Source organism: Crotalus tigris, unplaced genomic scaffold (assembly GCF_016545835.1).
Source record: "Crotalus tigris isolate CLP2741 ecotype Arizona unplaced genomic scaffold, ASM1654583v1 scf7180000019031.1477733, whole genome shotgun sequence".
NCBI classification, from domain to species: Eukaryota; Metazoa; Chordata; class Lepidosauria; order Squamata; family Viperidae; genus Crotalus; species Crotalus tigris.
Genome location: NW_024097335.1, coordinates 345,784 through 364,300, shown reverse-complemented (window position 1 = coordinate 364,300; position 18,517 = coordinate 345,784). Strand labels below are relative to the sequence as shown.

General features: G+C 43.4%; 1 protein-coding gene across 12 annotated transcripts in view; it reads left to right on the top strand.

Annotated features, from left to right (window-relative positions):
* Nucleotides 1–18,517, top strand: part of LOC120314980 (disks large homolog 2-like) — an 899,194-nt gene that overhangs the window by 573,248 nt on the left and 307,429 nt on the right. For 11 of the 12 annotated variants that reach the window (XM_039358594.1, XM_039358591.1, XM_039358596.1 and 8 more), the window contains one exon: nt 4,535–4,696. The exons of the other annotated variant lie outside the window; for it this stretch is intronic. In XM_039358594.1, coding sequence (XP_039214528.1) covers nt 4,535–4,696 — 162 coding nt within the window. The remainder of the gene's footprint in view (nt 1–4,534; nt 4,697–18,517) is intronic. 12 annotated transcript variants of the gene reach the window in all.

Sequence of the window (18,517 nt, the reverse complement as noted above, 5' to 3'; positions counted from 1 at the left end):
TATTATCTTTCCACCGATGTGGTACCTATTTATCTACTCGCATTTGCATGCTTTCAAACTGCTAGGTGGGCAGGAGCTGGGAAAAGGATGGGAGCTCACCCTGTTGCAGGGAGCTGGGGTTTCGAACCCAGGCTGAGCTCTCCAAGCTGAGCGTCTTTAACTGCTTGCTCTCTCTCACTCTCTCTCTCTCTCTCTCTCTCTCACACACACACACGCACACACACACACACACATTCTATATCATCTCTCTCCTCTATGTATCACCCCTCTTTCTCCTCTGTCTGTCTGTCTATCTATCTATCTATCTATCTATCTATCTATCTATCAATCATAATCTATCTATCTGTCTGTCTGTCTATCATAATCCCTCTCTCTATCAATCAATCATAATCTATCTATCTATCCATCCATCCATCCATCCATCCATCCATCCATCCATCTATCTATCTATCTATCTATCTATCTATCTATCTATCTAATACTCTATCATAATCTATCTATCTATCTATCTATCTATCTATCTATCTATCTATCTATCTATCTATCTATCTAACTATCTATCTATCTATCTATCTACCTACCTATCCATCCATATCTATCTATCATCATTATTAGGCATTATTTGTAATTCAATCTGAGTTTCATGGGTGACTTGAAGCTCTCAAAAAGAAAATTTGCATAGGATGGTCACTGAATATATAAATCCTATCTCCAATTCCAGCGGAAACTGTAAATCGACAGTTACAAATGGATCTTTTAAATTTAAATTTTAAATTTAATATAGGTAATTTAATTTTAAAGTTACGGTTTTTACTCTCTTAATATTTTACATGGCATTTTTACGGATCGATTGTAAATTGCCTCGAGCTGCCTTTGGTGAGTTGCAGCATATAAGTTAAATAAATACATAAATAAATAAAATCTTGCTAAACCTTTCTACTTTCCCAATGAATTCTAAATACATTTCCTCCCTATCCCAATGCCATGTTTTTCATTCTATTTCCTCATTATTCATTCTTCCTCACTATCAGAGGCAATATTGTGTTTGGCGCCGCAAAATTCGTGGCAGGAGACGATGGGTATATTTTTCTCAAAAAAAAAAGCTAATTTTTAAAACTGAGCCACATTCAGATAAGCTTTATCCTCCTTTTTTTCTACCTTTTTATAAATGCAGATGCATACGCGAGTAATAATAATAATAATAATAATAATAATAATAATAATAATAATAATCAGCTCCAAAGCGGGGGAGCCGGGTTGCGACATGGCAGCTTCTGTTTAACGATTTTGCACAAATAAGAGTTGGTTTTGGGCTTCTTGTTTTGCTTTGCTTCTGGTGAGGAAGTTTGGTTTCAAGAATGGCTACATTCCGTGAAGTGCACACAGTAGAACAATCTGTGCTGCACTATTAGAGTTAATTATAGAGGGTTTTAAAATTATCTGTTTTCGCTGGCAGTGCACGATGCCCTGTTTGTAGTAGGCATTGATTTGTAATTATCATTTATTCTCCACCTGTTCTTTTGTGAAGTTGTGAGCGCTAACGTGTGTGCATGCACAGGCGTGTACATAGAAGGGCAACTGCAGCTAATTATGGGGAAAGGTTGGCTTGTCTCAACACAGGCCTTGAACTAACATGCTAAAGGAAAAGATAGTAATAGTAATATTAATAGTAATAGTAATAAAGTTGGATAGGACCTTGGAGGTCATCTAGTCCAACCCCCTGCTCAGGCAGGAAACCCTATACCATTTCGGACAAATGGCTGTCCAGTCTCTTCTTAAAAACTTCCAGTGTTGGAGTATTCACCGCTTCTGGAGGCAGGCTGTTCCACTGGTTAATTGTTCTCACTGTCAGAAAGTTTCTCCTTAGTTCTAGGTTGCTTCTCTCCTAGATTAGTTTCCACCCATTGCTTCTTGTCCTGCCTTCAGGCGCTTTGGAGAATAGCTTGACTCCCTCTTCTTTGGGGCAGCCCCTGAGATACTGGAACACTGCTATCATGTCCTCCCTCCTCCTTCTCTTCATTAAACTAGACATACCCAATTCCAGCAACCGGTCCTTATATGTTTTAGCCTCCAGTCCCCTGATCATCCTTATTGCACTCCCTCCAGAGTCTCAACATCTTTTTTACATCGCGGTGACCAAAACTGGATGCAGTATTCCAAGTGTGGCCTTACCAAGGCATTGTAAAGTGGTATTAATACTTCACGTGATCTTGATTCTATCCCTCTGTTAATGCAGCCTAGCACTGTGTTGGCCTTTTTGGCAGTTGCAGCACATGGCTGGCTCATATTTAAGTGATTGTCCACTAGGACTCCGAGGTTACTACTATTGAGCAAGGTACCCCGTATATTTGACCTGGATGCTGCATTTAGAGTTGTCCTTTTCTCATGGGTCCTGTTGGTGACAGCAATAATTGACCATACAATCCAGAACAATTGTTAAAGGAGCCGTGGTGGCACAGCGGCTAGAATGCAGTATTGCAGGCTAACTCTGCCCAGAGCCAGCAGTTCGTTCCTGACTGGCTCAAGGTTGACTCAGTCTGGGAGGACCGAGACTGCTGGGGACAATAAGTGGTATTGCTATTGATATAAATAGGAGCCATGGTGGCACAGGGGTTAATATTGTAGGCCAGTGATGGCGAACCTTTTAGAGACCAAGTGCCCAAAGTGCAACCAAAATCCACTTATTTATTGATGGGTTTCAGGTGGGCATGGCCCACTGGGTGGGCGTGGCTATGGTGGTCATGGCAGATTGTGTGGGTGTGGCCAAGGTGGGCATCATCACCTTAATGTTGCTCGTGGGGAGGGACGCCTGTGGAGGCCGGGCAGGGTTGGGGAGATCCAGGGGGTCTCTGGCAGGTGGGGCGGTGGGAAGGAGGCTCGTCCTGCAGGGTGAGGCAAGGCGAGGCAGGACGGGGGTGCCATTGTCGCAGGGCAAGGCGAGGCAGGGGCTGGGACGGCTGCTGCCTGACACCATCGGCCCCTGCACACACAGGCTAGCGAGCGCATGGGTGCTAGGATGCATCCAGCCACGTGGGACCTTGGAGAGTTAGCGGGCGGCTAGTTGAAGAGCGACGGTTGCCATCTCTGGGCATGATGTGCGTGTCCACAGAGAGGGCTCTGAGTGCCACCTCTGGCACGCATGCCATAGGTTCGCCACCGCTGTTGTAGGCTGATTCTGTTCACTGCCAGGAGTTCGATCCTGACTGGTTCAAGATTGGCTCAGCCTTCCATCCTTCTGAGGTTGGTAAAAACGAGGACCCAGATTGTTGGGGGGCAAATAAACCACTTAGAGGGGGCTGTAAAGCGCTGTGAAGTGGAATATAAGTTTAAGTGTTATTGCGAAGGAAGGAAGGAAGGAAGGAAGGAAGGAAGGAAGGAAGGAAGGAAGGAAGGAAGGAAGGAAGGAAAGAGCTGTGCAATGATTAGAATGCAGCCTTGCAGGCAAACTCTGCCCACAGCCATGAGTTTGATTCTGACTAGTTTAAGGTTGACTCAGCCTTCCATCCTTCCAAGGTCAGTAAAATAAGGACCCAGATTGTTGGGGGCAAATATGCTGCCACTGTAAACTGCTTAGAAAGGGCTGTAAAGCACTGTGAAGTGATATATAAGTCTAAGTCAGCAGCTCCCTAAGTTTTCTATACTCCGCACCCCTAAAACGCTTCTGATATATTCTCGCACCCCTACAAAAGTTCGAAATAACAGCAGTGAATTATGCATATACACTATAATTTTGAAAAAACAAGTTTTCGCACCCCCGGAATATCGTCTCGCACGCCTCGGTTGGGAACCCCTGGTCTAAGCGCTGTTGCTAAAAGAACAACGTTACTCAATAAAGTGCATCTGCATTGGTAGCAGTTTTATTCCTCACTGGTGGTGGGATTCCTAATTGGTTTTTTTTTTTTAACAACTTAAAAAGTCCTTTTTGAAGCTACAGTGAGGTCCCTACTGGAACTCTGCCATTCTGAGGGGAGAGGGAAGTGCTACTTGGGAATTGAAGAGGTTTCTCTCTTGTTTCTGTTTTCGCTTTGATGTATCCACATGGGAACTGGGGAAGGGGGGATAAGCCCTTAAAGGCCATCTGGCTTGAGTCCTTTCCGGCCAGCTCACACCCGTCACCAAAACTGTGGCACCGGAGAACAACTTGTGATCACCTTATCGCAGTGTTTCCCAAACTTGACAATTTTAAGGCATGTGGACTTCAACTCCCAGAATTCCACAGCCAGCGTTGCTGGCTGTGGAATTCTGGGAGTTGAAGTCCTCATGCCTTAAAATTGTCAAGTTTGGGAAACACTGCCTTATCGGCTCAGAATTCTCACAACAACTTCATGCGCAGGAACTTCAGATTCTGCCTGAGCTCCCTGCAATCACTTTCTTTCAGTAAAAGATCCTTTTTGAAATAACGCTCGTTTCAAGAGTCATGCTTTCCTGGGGAGTTAGCTGAGGCAGGACCTTACAGCTACCGTGTAACGATCAACATGCAATTTTTACTTCTCCCAGTTCCTTCATAGTTCCCCTCCCCCTTTCTATCTTCCAGAAGTATCATTACCAAGATGAGGATGCTCCACATGACCATACTTTACCTCGTTTAACCCATGAAATGAGAGGTCCAGAATTAGTCCACATTTCTGAAAAGAACTTGTCGCAGATAGAAAATGTCCATGGATATGTCCTACAGTCGCACATCTCTCCTCTGAAGGTCAGTAAAGCTCCGTCGTGACCGTAATCTCTGACATAAATTAAAACACCAAGAATAGAGGCATGTCTTGTCTGATGAGAATGATGTAACAGGTAGTCCTCAACTTGCAGCCATCCATTTAGTGACCATTTGAAGTTATAACGGTGCTGGGGAAAAAAATGGCCCAGGACCATTTTTTTCACACTTACGGCCATTGAAATATCCCCATGTGTTCAAAATTCAGACGCTTGGCAACTGGCATGTACTTATGGCGGTTGCAGTGTTTCTCGGGGTCATGTGATTCCCTTTTGCAACCTTCTGACAAGGAAAGTCAATGGGGAAGCCAGATTCACTTAACAACCCTGTTGCTAACTTAACAATTGCCGCGATTCATTTAACATCTCTGGCAAGCAAGGTCATAAAAGGGGGGGGAGCAAAATTCACTTAACAACTATCTCACTCAGCGACAGAAATTTTGAGCTCGGTTTGTGGTCGTACGTCGAGGACTGCCTGTAGAAATTGTAACCGTTTTGAGTGTGGTTAAGCTTTGACAAATCTTGTATCGGCCACAGGTTTTGTTCCTATTCTCTACAGAAGCATTGTTTTGCAGGGAAAGGACGTAATTAGGTGAAGAGATATTGTCAAGAAGAGAATAAGCTTCCCGGTTCCTAAGCTAGGTTCACGGCAATCTTTTAATATTTATCTAACTGGCTGAAACCAGCCAAACTCTTTGTGTCTTTGTATGAAAACGGAGCATGAAGAACAAGATACAAATCAAAATTAAATGAGGATTCAAATGCGAGACTAAACATTAAGAAATGGCATCACATTATGTCGTCCCCCAAAACCACGTTTTCCCACATTTTCTGGAAGGAAATAAGGATGGAGTTCATGCACTCTTGGGGTGCAGTCCGGTTGAGAACAGGGGTCTGCTACAGAGAATACTCATCCTCAAGTCTCTTCACACCTTGTTTTGTGGTAGACATGGATTCTTGGCAGGTTCCCCCCTATTTTTCAGGTTAAGAGTGATGGAAATTGGGAAAAGTCTCTAAGACAGGGGTTCTCAACCTTGGCAACGCTAAGACTTGTGGACTTGTGGACTTCAACAGCTTTGCTGGCTGAGGAATTCTGGGAGTTGAAGTCCACAAGTCTTAACGTTGCCAAGGTTGAGAACCCCTGCTCTAAGAGATCCAGTCCTACCTCGAGCAGAGGTATCCTGCTGGAGCAGTGGTTCTCAACCTTTCTAATGCCGCGACCCCATAATACAGTTCCCCATGTTGTGGTGACCCCCAACCACTTATACATCACCGGGTGCCAGGGGCGTGGCCAAAGAAAAGGGGAAAAAATGGAGGACAGCTTTGTTTAATGACCCCCGTGAAATGGTCGTTCGACCCCAAATGGGGTCCCGACCCACAGGTTGAGAACCACTGTGCTGGAGAAACTTTGCCTGCTGGGGAATTTTGGGAGTTGCGGTCCACAGTTCTTAAAATTGCCAAGGTTGGACCCCCCCTGACATGGAGGTTCTGTAGTAGCAACGTTTTGAATTGCACTTGGAAACCTGCTAGTGATTCATGTAGAACGGGCATTAATGGGGCAGTATTGAGACCAGCCACTAAGCATCTTTGCTGTTGCATCCTAAAGTTTCCAGGTGATCTTCAAGGGTGAGTAACTTTAATTAGATCAAGAGGTGGAAAGAGCAGGCATCAGTGTATCCTGCTCCAGGTAAGACTGCAGCTGGTGCACCAACTGAAGCTGTGGTGAAGACTTCCTGGGCATGGTGTCTACCTGTTCTTTAAGTGGGAGCTGTGATTGCAGGGGGATATCCTTGGTTTGTCCTTATTAATCAGTACAGAACCATCATCCCTTTTCTTGTTGTAGATGCTGGCTATATAAAGCAAACATGAACAACTTGTGGCCCTTCGGATGGGGTTTGATGCCCAACTCCATCATCCTTCATCATATGGGTTGGGGATGATGCATAGTGGAGCTTAGTAACATCTGGAGAACTTTGCTGTGGGGTTTCTAAGGTTCATCCTATTGCTCTTTACGGTGGCTAGTGTATCTCTATCAGATCTCTTGTGTGCTACATCATTGGATCCTATTGACAATCCTTAGTTTGGAAATGAGCAGAGTTTTGACGCAAGTGGACCCCGCAGCTGTGCGAAAAATACTAGGATGGTGCTGCTGGTGGTGGTGGTGATGATGATAAGATATTTGATGCAATCTTTTTCTGTAACTTAAAGATTAAGCTATGGGTACAAATGCCTGTTTCCTTCCTATGCATATTTGTGTACTTGATCTCCTGTCCTCAACCTGATGCTTTCCAGGTAGGTTTGGACTGCAACCTCCAAGCTGGTGGGAGATTCTGGGAGTTGCAGCCCCAGCAGGTTTCGAGGACATCTGGCAAGGGTCAAAACATTAAAATTATTAAAGTTCATACAAAATGTTTGGTTGTTGTTCAGTCACTATGTCATGTCCAACTCTTGGTGATCCCATGGATCATAATATGCCATCCGCCACCACCCCGTCCTCTGCTGTCTCCCAGAATTTGCTCAAATTCATGTCCGTTGTGTCAATGATAATACCTCACCCTCTCATCCTCTGTCTTCTTCTTCTTCTCCTTTTGCCTTCCATCTTTTCCAACGTCAGCATCTTTTCCAGTGAGTCCTCTCTTCTCATTTGGTGGCCAGAGTATTTGAGCTTCAGCTTCACACAAAATGCAGTGGTGGGATGCCGCTTCCGGAAGTCCATTCTGGGCCTGGGCGACAAAAAAATTAGCTACCGGTTCTGCCGAAGTGGTGCGAACCAGCTAAATCCCACATGTGATGACCCAGGGCCCCGAACGGAGGCAAAGCAATCAGCTGGCCAAAGTAATAGTCTTTTAATCACTGCCAATGTTCACCCAACAGCCCCCACATATGCTGGCACGAGTTCAAACAAAACAGCCAGGGAAGCTTACACTGTTCCTATAAAGCAGCGGTTCTCAACCTGTGGGTCGCGACCCTTTTGAGGGTCGAACGATGCTTTCACAGAGGTCGCTTAAGACCATCGGAAAACAATCTCCTTCCTTTCCCCTCCAATCTTCCTTCCTTCCTTCCATCTCCAACTCCATCCCTTCCCCTTCAATCTCCCTCTCCTTCCTTCCTTCCTTCCTTCCTTCCTTCCTTCCTTCCTTCCTTCCTTCCTTCCTTCCTTCCTTCCTTCCTTCCTTCCTTCCCCCTTCAATCTCCTTCCTTCTCCATCTCCTTCCTTTTCCCTTCAATCTTCCTTCCTTCCTTCCCCTTCCCTCCCTCCCAACATTTTTGAGCAAGGAAGAGTAAGCTTCTCCAGCGAGCATTGCTATATTGTTTTTGTGATTAATCACTATGTTTTAATTATGTTCAATTCGTAACAATGAAAATGCACCCTGCATATCAGATATTTACATTATGATTCATAACAGTAGCAAAATTACAGTTACGAAGTAGCAATGAAAATAATTTTATAGTGGGGGTCACCACAACATGAGGAACTGTATTAAAGGGTCGCGGCATTAGGAAGGTTGAGAACCACTGCTATAAAGCAAGACAGATAACAAGCAAACGTATAATCCTTTTAACTCCCAGCTTGCCTGTGAACTGCAAATGCAAACTTCAGACTGCAAGGCGAGATCAGCAGGAAGCAAACTGGTCCAGAATACAAAGTGTCCAGGTTACAAGAGCACACTATCTCAAGATTTCATGTTTGTTCCCTGCAAATGCCCCACCCCACAGCGTCTCCTTAAATACCTACTCCCCAGGTGTGCCTTGTGGAGTGGGGCGGGACGCTCTCCTCCCGAGCAAGTGAGCCTGCCTCTGTTGTTCCCTCCTCCTCTCTGCTCTCCTTGCTCTGGGATAAGGTGGGGAGGGGCTTTGCTCCTCGCCTGAGCTCTGCCTTCCCTGTTCCAAACCTGAAGGGCCCTGGCCTGCCTCAGCCTGCTCCTCCCCACAGTCCTCCAAAGCCACAGACACCCCCTCCTGGCCTCAACAGGGAACTCCATGTCTTCCTCAGAGTCAGGCTCTGATGGAGGCATGACACCACCACTGACCAAAATGGTACATGTTATGAATCTACAAAGTAGGGTGCTTTCTCTCTGCAGTACCTTGGATGTTATCTTGATAGATTGTGGTGGTATCATTGGATTCTAGTGCTTGGAAAAAATAGTACATTACAGAAGTAGGAAGTACTGTTTGAAGTTGCAGTGGCACTGAGAGAAGTGACCTACTCACATTTGCAGATACAAAGTAGATATGAAAAAGATGTAAAAATGTGTGGATTTTACAAGGATCGAAATGTGTTTGATAAGATTTTGTTAACCTCGGATGAGAAATTAATTAAGAAAATGTATAATTTTTTGTTAATTTTAGATATGGAAAGTGAACAAGTGAAAGAAACAATGATAAGATGGGCAAAAAATTTTGGTTGATATAGAATTAGAAAAATGGCAAATGTTATGGGAGGGAAGCTATAAATGAACAATGTCAACTTCATGCAAAGAAAATTTGTATAAAATGTTTTATAGATGGCACCTTCCACCAGCAAGATTAGCAAAAATGTTTAATAATATGTCAGATAGATGTTGGAAATGTAAACATAATATAGGCACATATTATCATATTTGGTGGACATGTGGGAAGGCAAAGGCCTATTGGAAAAGCATACATATGTGGTTAGAAAAAATATTGGGTGAACAAGTGAATTTTAAACCTGAACTTTTTTTACTAGGCATTATGTCTGAAAAGATTAATGAGCAGAAATTATATTTAATTCTACATATTACCACAGCAGCAAGAATAATTTTTGCACAGTACTGGAAGAATGAAGGATTGCCATCAGAAGAAGAAATAATCACGAAAATATTGGAATGTGCAGAGATGGACAGACTAACTATGAGGCTGAAAGACAAAGAAGATACAGACTATTATAAAATTTGGAATTTATTTCATTCTTGGTTAGAGAAAAGAATGAAAGATTAGGAAGCGAACATGTATTAGCTTAGCAAACACCAGACAACTTGTTTGATTGGAAAAATTAACATATGTTGATGGGAAAAAAATTAATAAAAAGAGAAATAACCTACAATCGTTTCTCACACTTACGACCGTTGCGCCATCCCATGATCATGGGATCAATATTTGGATGCTTGTCAACTGGCTCATACGGGATCACGTGATTTCCCCCTTTTGCGACCTTCTGCTTAGCAACGTCAATGGGGAAGCTGGATTCGCTTATCAATCCTGTTACTAACTTAAGAACTGCAGAGATATTTCTAACAGCAGTGGCAAAAAAAAAGGGTTGTAAAATGAGGCAAAACTCACTTCACGACTGTCTCAATTAGTAACAGAAATTTGGGGCTCAGTTGAGGTCATAAGTCAAGAACTACTTGTATATCACGATTCCTGGAAGCTCAAACTTTGCATCAGGCTGTGATCAGATTCCTTTTGAGTAAAAGGCATCATCTGCAAGTCCTGAGTAAATCAAAGGTAGCCCATTTTACTCCTTAAACAAGCCGACGTACGAAAACATCTCTCCATTATTGATCCCAACTGTTTTGGGAGCCTCTCCAGGGCACAAAATAGGTACTGGAACTCAAACGAGTGACCTACTTACTCTGAGAGTTGCAGAAGAGTTGCTCGTGGGCTACACAGAGGCCCAAGCTGTACCATTTGCAATCTGCATTAATTTTAAAAGCAAAAATGATCGGGCTTAGCCTGCCGCCATCTCTTTTCTTCCAAAGCCTTCATCCCTGGCACACTTTGTTTTTTATTTATTTATTTATATTTATCAACGTATGTTAGTTTTTCCAATCATTAAAGTTGTCTGGAGTTTTCTAAGCTAATACATGTTCAATTCCTAATCCTTCATTCTTTTCTCTAACCAAGAATAAAATAAATTCCAAATTTGATACTAGTCTGTATCTTCTTTGTCTTTCAACCTCATAGTTAATCTGTCCATCTCTGCACATTCCAGTATTTTCCTGATTATTTCTTTTTCTGATGGCAGTCCTTCATTCTTCCAGTATTGTGCAAAAATTATTCTCGCTGCTGTAGTGATGTGTAAGATTAAATATAATTTCTGCTTATTAGTCTTTTCAGGCATAATACCTAGTAGAAAATGTTCAGGTTTAAAATCCACTTGTTCGTTCAATATTTTTTCTAACTACGTATGTATATTTTTCCAATAGGTCTTTGCCTTCCCACATGTCCACTAAATATGATAATATGTGCCTATGTTATGTTTACATTTCCAACATCTATCTGACATATTTTTAAACATTTTTGCTAATCTTGCTGGTGGAGGGTCATCCCTGGCATACTTTGATGGAACACTAGATGGCGCAATTAACTGGCAATCTTTTTAATCCAGGAAATAATTTTGATTCCAAGAGTTGATAAGACAAACTTAGGAAGAAAAGAAATCATGGAAAGAGAAGGTGCCTGTCTAACATTGCCTCTACGGCAGTGCTTTGAAGACGGTGATGTGTTGTTTTTTGCAGTCAAAAGGGTGGGATTAATTCGGTACAAGTTTCAGCTTAAAGCAGCGTTCTCCAGCCTTGTCAACTTTTAAGACTTGTGGACTTCAGCTCCCAGAATTCCTCAGCCAGCGATGCAGATTCTGGGCGAAGCTGGCTGAGGAATTCTGGGAGCTGAAATCCACAAGTCTTAATGTTGACAAGGTTGCAGACCCCCCGCGGCTTAAACCAATCATCCGGGAGACAGAAAATTGAAAACTTCTTCGAAGATGCTTTGAAGACTGTTGAAAGGAACAGACACTTTTGATCAGATGAGAAGATCAATCTGTCTCTCTGGGTAGAATGTTCCGCTTCTCTGGATTGCTATTATCACGTCCCTGGTTTGTTTGTTGGCTGGAAATGTCTGGGCAATGGGAAGGAGGGCATTGACACTTTCCTATTTCAAGGAAAGTCTTTCCGATTCCTTAATTCATCTGCAATTCAAATACCGCATTTCGTAATGATCTCTCATTCATTCCCTGTCTGATTAAAGCACCATCATCTCCAGTCCCTCCAGGGGGAAGAGATCTAATCAGTTGACAGCCTAATAAACATTGCATTTGCTAAAGTGAGACTTGGGGATTTGTAATCATAGGGTTGGTGTTTTCGTTCTCCTGTCCTTTCTGTGTACTGGGACGGTTCTCCTTAAAGTTAAGATTTAGTCGGTCTGGCAAAATTGTTTTTTGTGGAGTAGAATTCTTGTCATTGTTGACCATCTCAAGGTAGAAAGAAAAAAAAAGATACTTCTACAAGTATTCCTCAATTTTCAACAGAAACAGGGACCAGAATTTCCATTGCCAAACAAAGTGGTTGTTAAGTGAGTTATGCCCAATTTTACAACTTCTGAGGCCACCGTTGTTAAGCAAATCTCTGTGGTTGTTAAGAGAATCCGACTTGCCCCATTGACTTCGCTTGTCGGAAGATTGCAAATCGCAATAACATGAGCCTACTGCAACCATACATGCAGATTGCCAAGCAACTGAAATTGGTCATGGGATGCTATTGGGATGCTGCAGGGGTCATAAGTGCGAGGACTGGTCATAAGTGACCTTTTCCAGTGCCATTATAGGTTTGAGCAGTCACTAAACAGAGGATTGAAGGTTGAGGACTACCCTCTGCTAAACTGAGAAACCACATCTACTCTCTGACAAATTATAGTGCTATCAGTCCCTGTCATGGCTCCGTCTGAGCCTGAATCCGTGGAGGAAAATGAGCTGGAACGGGACCCTATGGAGACCGAGGGAGAGGTGTCTGCGGCTTCAGAGGAATGTGGGGAAGAGCAGGCCGAGGCAGGCCAGGGCCCTTCAGGATTGGGACAGGAGGAACAGGAGAGGCAGAGTTCAGGCGATGAGCAAGGGCCACCCCCACCTGATCCTAGAGCACTGAGAGTGGAGAGAAGGAGGGAACAATGCAGGCAGGCTCAGCTACTCGGGAGGAGAGCATCCCGCCCTTCTCCACAAGGAACACCTAGAGACTGAGATTTAAGGAGACGCTGTGGGGAGGGGCATTTGTCGGGAACAAAGGCTGATTCCTTGGAATGTTGTGTATTGTTGCTGATCTCTTGTTCTGTGACTTCTGTTTGGAAACCTGGAAACCCGAACTATTGGATTGACTGACCACGTTACTTGAATATTTAAAGACCTCGGACTATATTTCGGATTCTCTCTTTTGCAAACTGCTCAGGCAAGCTAGGATTCAAACAGACTCGTTAAGTTTATGTTTTCTTCCTTGTTATCTCTATGGCCTTGAGTATTTTCTTATGCTAATCAGACTGTATTTGAATCTACTTTCAGCCAGAGTTGGCTGAAAGGGTGTGTGTGTTCTTTTGTTGGAGGCTTGCGAGCAAAAGTGGGAGCATTTGGGGAAAATTTGGAGCAATAAAAGAACTGTTTGAATTGCCAGCTGACTGCATTGCCTCTGTGCTGTGCCCTGGGTCATCACAGTACCTTGGACAGCTCACTGCATAAATTTGGACTGGTTTCAACATAGATGGTCCATCTTTTGGAGTCTGCCTAAATTCAACCAAGAATTTGATGAGTCCTTTTTCACTCCTGCTTGTTACGGTTTCTAGAATAGCCATAGCAACAGTACTTAGACTCATATATTGACCCATAGTGCTTTATAGAAGAGTTTCCCAACCTTTCTGGATTTGCGGACCAGTGGGGATGGGCGGGAGAGGGGATGGGTGAGTGTCGGGCAAGCACACGCACAGCTGCATTTTGCGTGTGTGGCAGGCATGAGGGCCTGCCGCTCGCGCAAGTGGGGATGCGTGTGGGCGCGCACTCACCTGCCACTTCCACAGCCCGGTTCCAAATGGCTCACAGTCCGGTAGTGGGCCAGAGGCCAAGGGTTGGGGACCCCTGTTTTATAGCATTCTCTAAGCAGTATACAACATCAGCATATTGCCCACAACAATCTGGGTCCTCGTTTTATTGATCTCGGAAGGATGGCAGGTGGAGTCAAACTTGAGCTATTCAGGATCGAACTCCTGCTTGTGGGCAGTGCTAGCCTGCAATACTGCATTCTAACCACTACAGTACCACACAATAGAACAGGGCTCTTCAAACTTGGCCCTTTTATGACTTGTGGACTTCAACTCCCAAAATTCCTCAGCCAGCTATGCTGGCTGAGGAATTTTGGGAGTTGAAGTCCACAAGTCATAAAAGGGCCAAGTTTGAAGACTCCTGCAATAGAACATCAATTAAAGAGCTACAGACTCATTGAAAGCCAAAACATCTGGACAACTGCAAAAAATACAGACGTGTCTCAGTCTGATCTTTCAGTTTATGGGAAAGAGGTATCCTCAGACTGGGAACACTTAGGAAGATTCCTTAGGATTTTCTCTGCAGCAGGATAATAAGAGGTTCCTTGCTTTCTGAATCCTGGTCAAAGTCTTGCTGAGATCCTCACTCTAAAGTTGCTCAACAGTGAGATGGGGGGGACTTATAAATTATATAATAAATAAATGAATGAAGTCAGTCCAGTCCAGTTGAGAACCTCTTCCTTTCAGCTCTCTTCCTAACTTTTGATTCTATCCTGCCTTGCCCAAGTAACCCTGCAGAAGCTGCCTTGAATGTTTCTTTTTCAGCTGAACAATATGGCAAGCCTGATTTTTTAATCTCCTTTGCTATGATGAGTGGCTTCACTCTAATATTGAAACCCCGGATTTCTTGGCTCAACGTTAGGATGTTTTAGAGGGATGACTTTATACTCAGCAGCATTTCAGTTTTTCAGTTCCTCCCTGAAGAGATTGGAAGCTTATTTGCTGGTCATCTCCAGTTCTCTTGATCTTGGAATCCTGGGAACATTCTGAGAACACCATGAGCCAATTAGCGCTGGTTAGGGAACTGGAGGCCAAAAATATGAAGCGTGGTGGCAGGAACTGGGACGAGGGTTGGTATGATAGCAGACTTCCAATATCTCAGGGGCTGCCACAAAGAAGAGGGAGGTCAAGCTATTCTCCAAAGCACCAGAAGACAGGACAAGAAGCAATGGATGGAAACTAAGCAGAGAGAGAAGCAACCTAGAACTAAGGAGAAACTTCATGACAATTAGAACAATTAACCAGTGGAACAACCTGCCTCCAGAAGTTATGAGTGCTCTCATGCTGGAGGTTTCTAAGAAGAGATTGGACAACATTTGTCTGAAATGGTATAAGGCAGAGGTGTCAAACTGCTGGTCCGTGGGCCGGATGCATCATGCCAAAACCGTGCCCACCTATTACCAGCAATGGAAAAAAAGTTGCGATATGTCGTGACACGTCACATGACATTGCGAGTTTGACCTGGTATAAGGTCTCCTGCTGGAGCAAGGGATGGGGGCTAGGAGACATACAAGGTCCCTTCCAACTCTGTTATTCTATTCTATTCTATTCTATTCTATTCTATTCTATTCTATTCTATTCTATTCTATTCTATTCTATTCTATTCCATTCCATTCTATTCTATTCCATTCCCTGTTCCATTCTCCTATTCTATTCTATTCTATTCTATTCTATTCTATTCTATTCTATTCTATTCTATTCTATTCCATTCCCTGTTCCATTCTCCTATCCTATCCTATTCTATTCCATTCCCTGTTCCATTCTCCTATCCTATCCTATCCTATCCTATCCTATCCTATCCTATCCTATCCTATCCTATCCTATCCTATTCCATTCCATTCCATTCCCTGTTCCATTCTCCTATTCTATTCTATTCTATTCTGTTCTGTTCTGTGCTGTGCTGTGCTGTGCTGTGCTGTGCTGTGCTGTGCTGTGCTGTGCTGTGCTGTTCTGTTCTGCTCTGCTCTGCTCTATTCCATTCCATTCCATTCCATTCCATTCTGTTCAAATGGAGTCTACCCAAAGCATCATTCATTCAGTGCCTTGTCCGTGTTTTAGAAAGTCATGGAACAAAAGCAAAATCACCTGGCTGGGTATTCTGCAGAAAAAGGAAATGAAATCAATTATTATCTGTCTCCTCTACAATTTTCAATTTTATATGTTTGAATGTGTCTTGTTTTTTTCCAAATCAAAGCAGTGCATTTATAGCTTGTGGTGTTAAAACTCTCATTCAGTGCTGTGAAAAGGGTATATTATCGTGTGCCCTTTTTTTTAACAACCAGGCAGCCAGCTGAAATGAAAAATGGACAATTATTTCCAAACCAATTGAACACAGGTTAAGTTATGGGAACTAGAAGTCAATGTAAAGACTCTTCCACACTTCCAATATTACTATCCAACTCTCTACAGAGATGGAAAGGAAAAAAAAAAAGAAATCTAAATGGCTAGGCGCGTTGCATATATTCTTGTCTCCTGCCATAAAAACTGGGGAAAACAAATAGAACATGATGCAAAAAAAGATGTTGAGATCTTAGAAAAAGTGCAGAGAAGAGCAGTAAAACTGATAAGGGGCCAGGAGGCTAAGGAAGGAAGGAAAAAAGGGTTAGCAATTTGGGTTGCTACCAGGTTAGTTTCACATAGTTGCACTGGTTATTAAGGCATCCAGAGTTGCTTTAAATGTATGGCAATTCAAACATTTTAAATAAGTAAGTCAGCCAAAAATAAAATGGATTCATCTGCCAAATTAATTGATTTGTAGGATCACAGAATTCCAGGCCTGGGTTCAAACTGGTGCAGTCTATGTGCAAAAATGCCCTTATGAGAGAGTCTGATGGGAAGTGAATGTCTAATTTGCTTCTAGCATGCTTTGTGTATGATTTTTTGGGACCTCTATTGTTGTGCACCTTTGGTGCGATGGTCAGTTATATAGAGGAATAAGAGCAGGGGTCTTCAAACTTGGCCCTTTTATGACTTGTTGACTTCAGCTCCCAGAATTCCTCAGCCAGGCATGCTGAAGTCCACAAGTCATAAAAGGGCCACGTTTGAAGACCCCTGAATAAGAGTGAAACTGGATGTATGTGAGGATAGATGCATCTGTTTCACAAATATGTATGTATGTATGTATGTAAAAATATGACTCTTGGGAGTATCCATACTATTAAAACAATGATCACCAAGAGAATGCTTTAAGAGAATAAAATTTAATTAACCAACCTAGCTTTCGTCAAAATACATTTGACATCGTCAGGGCTAAAAGGCAAGTATAGGGAGTAGACTTATATATCGTTATCAAGCGTCCTGTTATCAAGCATCTACCGGAGTTCTGAAAATGCCATTAATTCCTGAGCTTAGGAGAAGAATGATAATCCATGGGGCATATGCACTATGTCTTGTAATTGTCTGGTTACAATGATATTGACCATAATTAACTGAAGGCAAGGAACAACTTGCCTTCAGAAGTTGTGGGTGTTCCATCACTGGACGCTTTTAAGAAGAAACTGGACAACCCATTTGTCTGAAATGGTATGGGACAGTGGTGGCGAACCTTTGGCACGCGTGCCAGAGGCAGCACTCAGAGCTCTCTCTGTGGGCATACACACCATGCCCCAGAAATGGCAACCGTCCCTCTTCAACCAGCTGCCCGCTAACTCGCCGAGGTCCCACATGGCTGGATGCATCCCAGCACCCATGCACTCGCTGGCCTCTGTGTGCGGGGGCCGATGGTGTCAGGCAGCAGCCACCTTCGCCCCTGCCTCATCTTGCCCTGTGACAATGGCACCCCCACCCTGCCTCATCTTGCCTCACCCATCCCGCAGGACGAGCCTCCTGCCCACCACCCCACCTGCCCCTGGACCCAACCCGGCCCGGCCCCCACAGGCATCCCTCCCCACGAGCAACATTGAGGTGATCATGTCCACCTTAGCCACACCCACCCAATCTGGCATGACTACCACAGCCATGCCCATCCAGTGGGCCACGCCCAGCTGGCACCCAGCAATAAATAAATGGATTTTGGGTTGCAGTTTGGGCACTCGGTCTCTAAAAGGTTCGCCATCACTGGTATAGGATCTCTGCTTGAATAGGGGAGTGGACTAGAAGACCTCCCAGGTCCCTTCCAACTCTACTATTCTGTTATTCTGACTATACAATGTCCACATATTTCTCTGGACATTGCAGTAGTTTAGTGGGATTAAGTGTCATCTTCCATAAAATGCAATGATGGACAGATGGACAGGTATTTGCAGACCAATGGGATCTGAAAAACCTTGAATGCCACCGTATCTTCTAATGCATGGTAACTTTAATATGTTGGTGTGCAAGCCATCTGCTCTCAGATTTCTCAATCACTTGGGGGTTACAAAAAAAGTGATTAAAAACATTCTGATTTTCTTTGTGAAGTGTTGTTGAGATGACAGTCGATCTGTTGCTAAGAAGGGAAGGTGGAGGATGGCAGTGATGATGTTGCCAACATATTGTAACTTCAAAAGAGGATGCGTGTTTATTCCATAAATGATACCCTTGATCAAGAGATAATTAGATTGGAACAAAGGGAACAAAGTTTTTAGAGGCAGAAGAATCATTCTGTGAGTGTGTTTTATATCTTGAAGGGGGGGGGGTTAGTGTGTGTATGTGTGGAGAGGGGAGGAAAGAGAAATGCATGGATGAACAGCTTCACAATAGTATAATGTTTTTGAAAATGCAGTACTGTCCTAAGAGTTCCCTTAATCTCTTCTATTCTTTCTATTTTGGGGTTTCTTTTTGAGACAAAATTCAAAATATTTTCTCAACGTAGTGGGCAGGTGATGTATCCTGAGCTTTAGGACCTCTGTGAGAACAAGGTGTGTTGACCACACGAGTGAAATCAACTTTGTATTGCGATTTTACTGGGTAATAAATGCAAATCTCATATGACCAGGCTTGCTAAGGATTCCTAACATTAATACCAATTAGTGGAAATAATTAAGCAAACTAAATGACCCACTTGGAATAC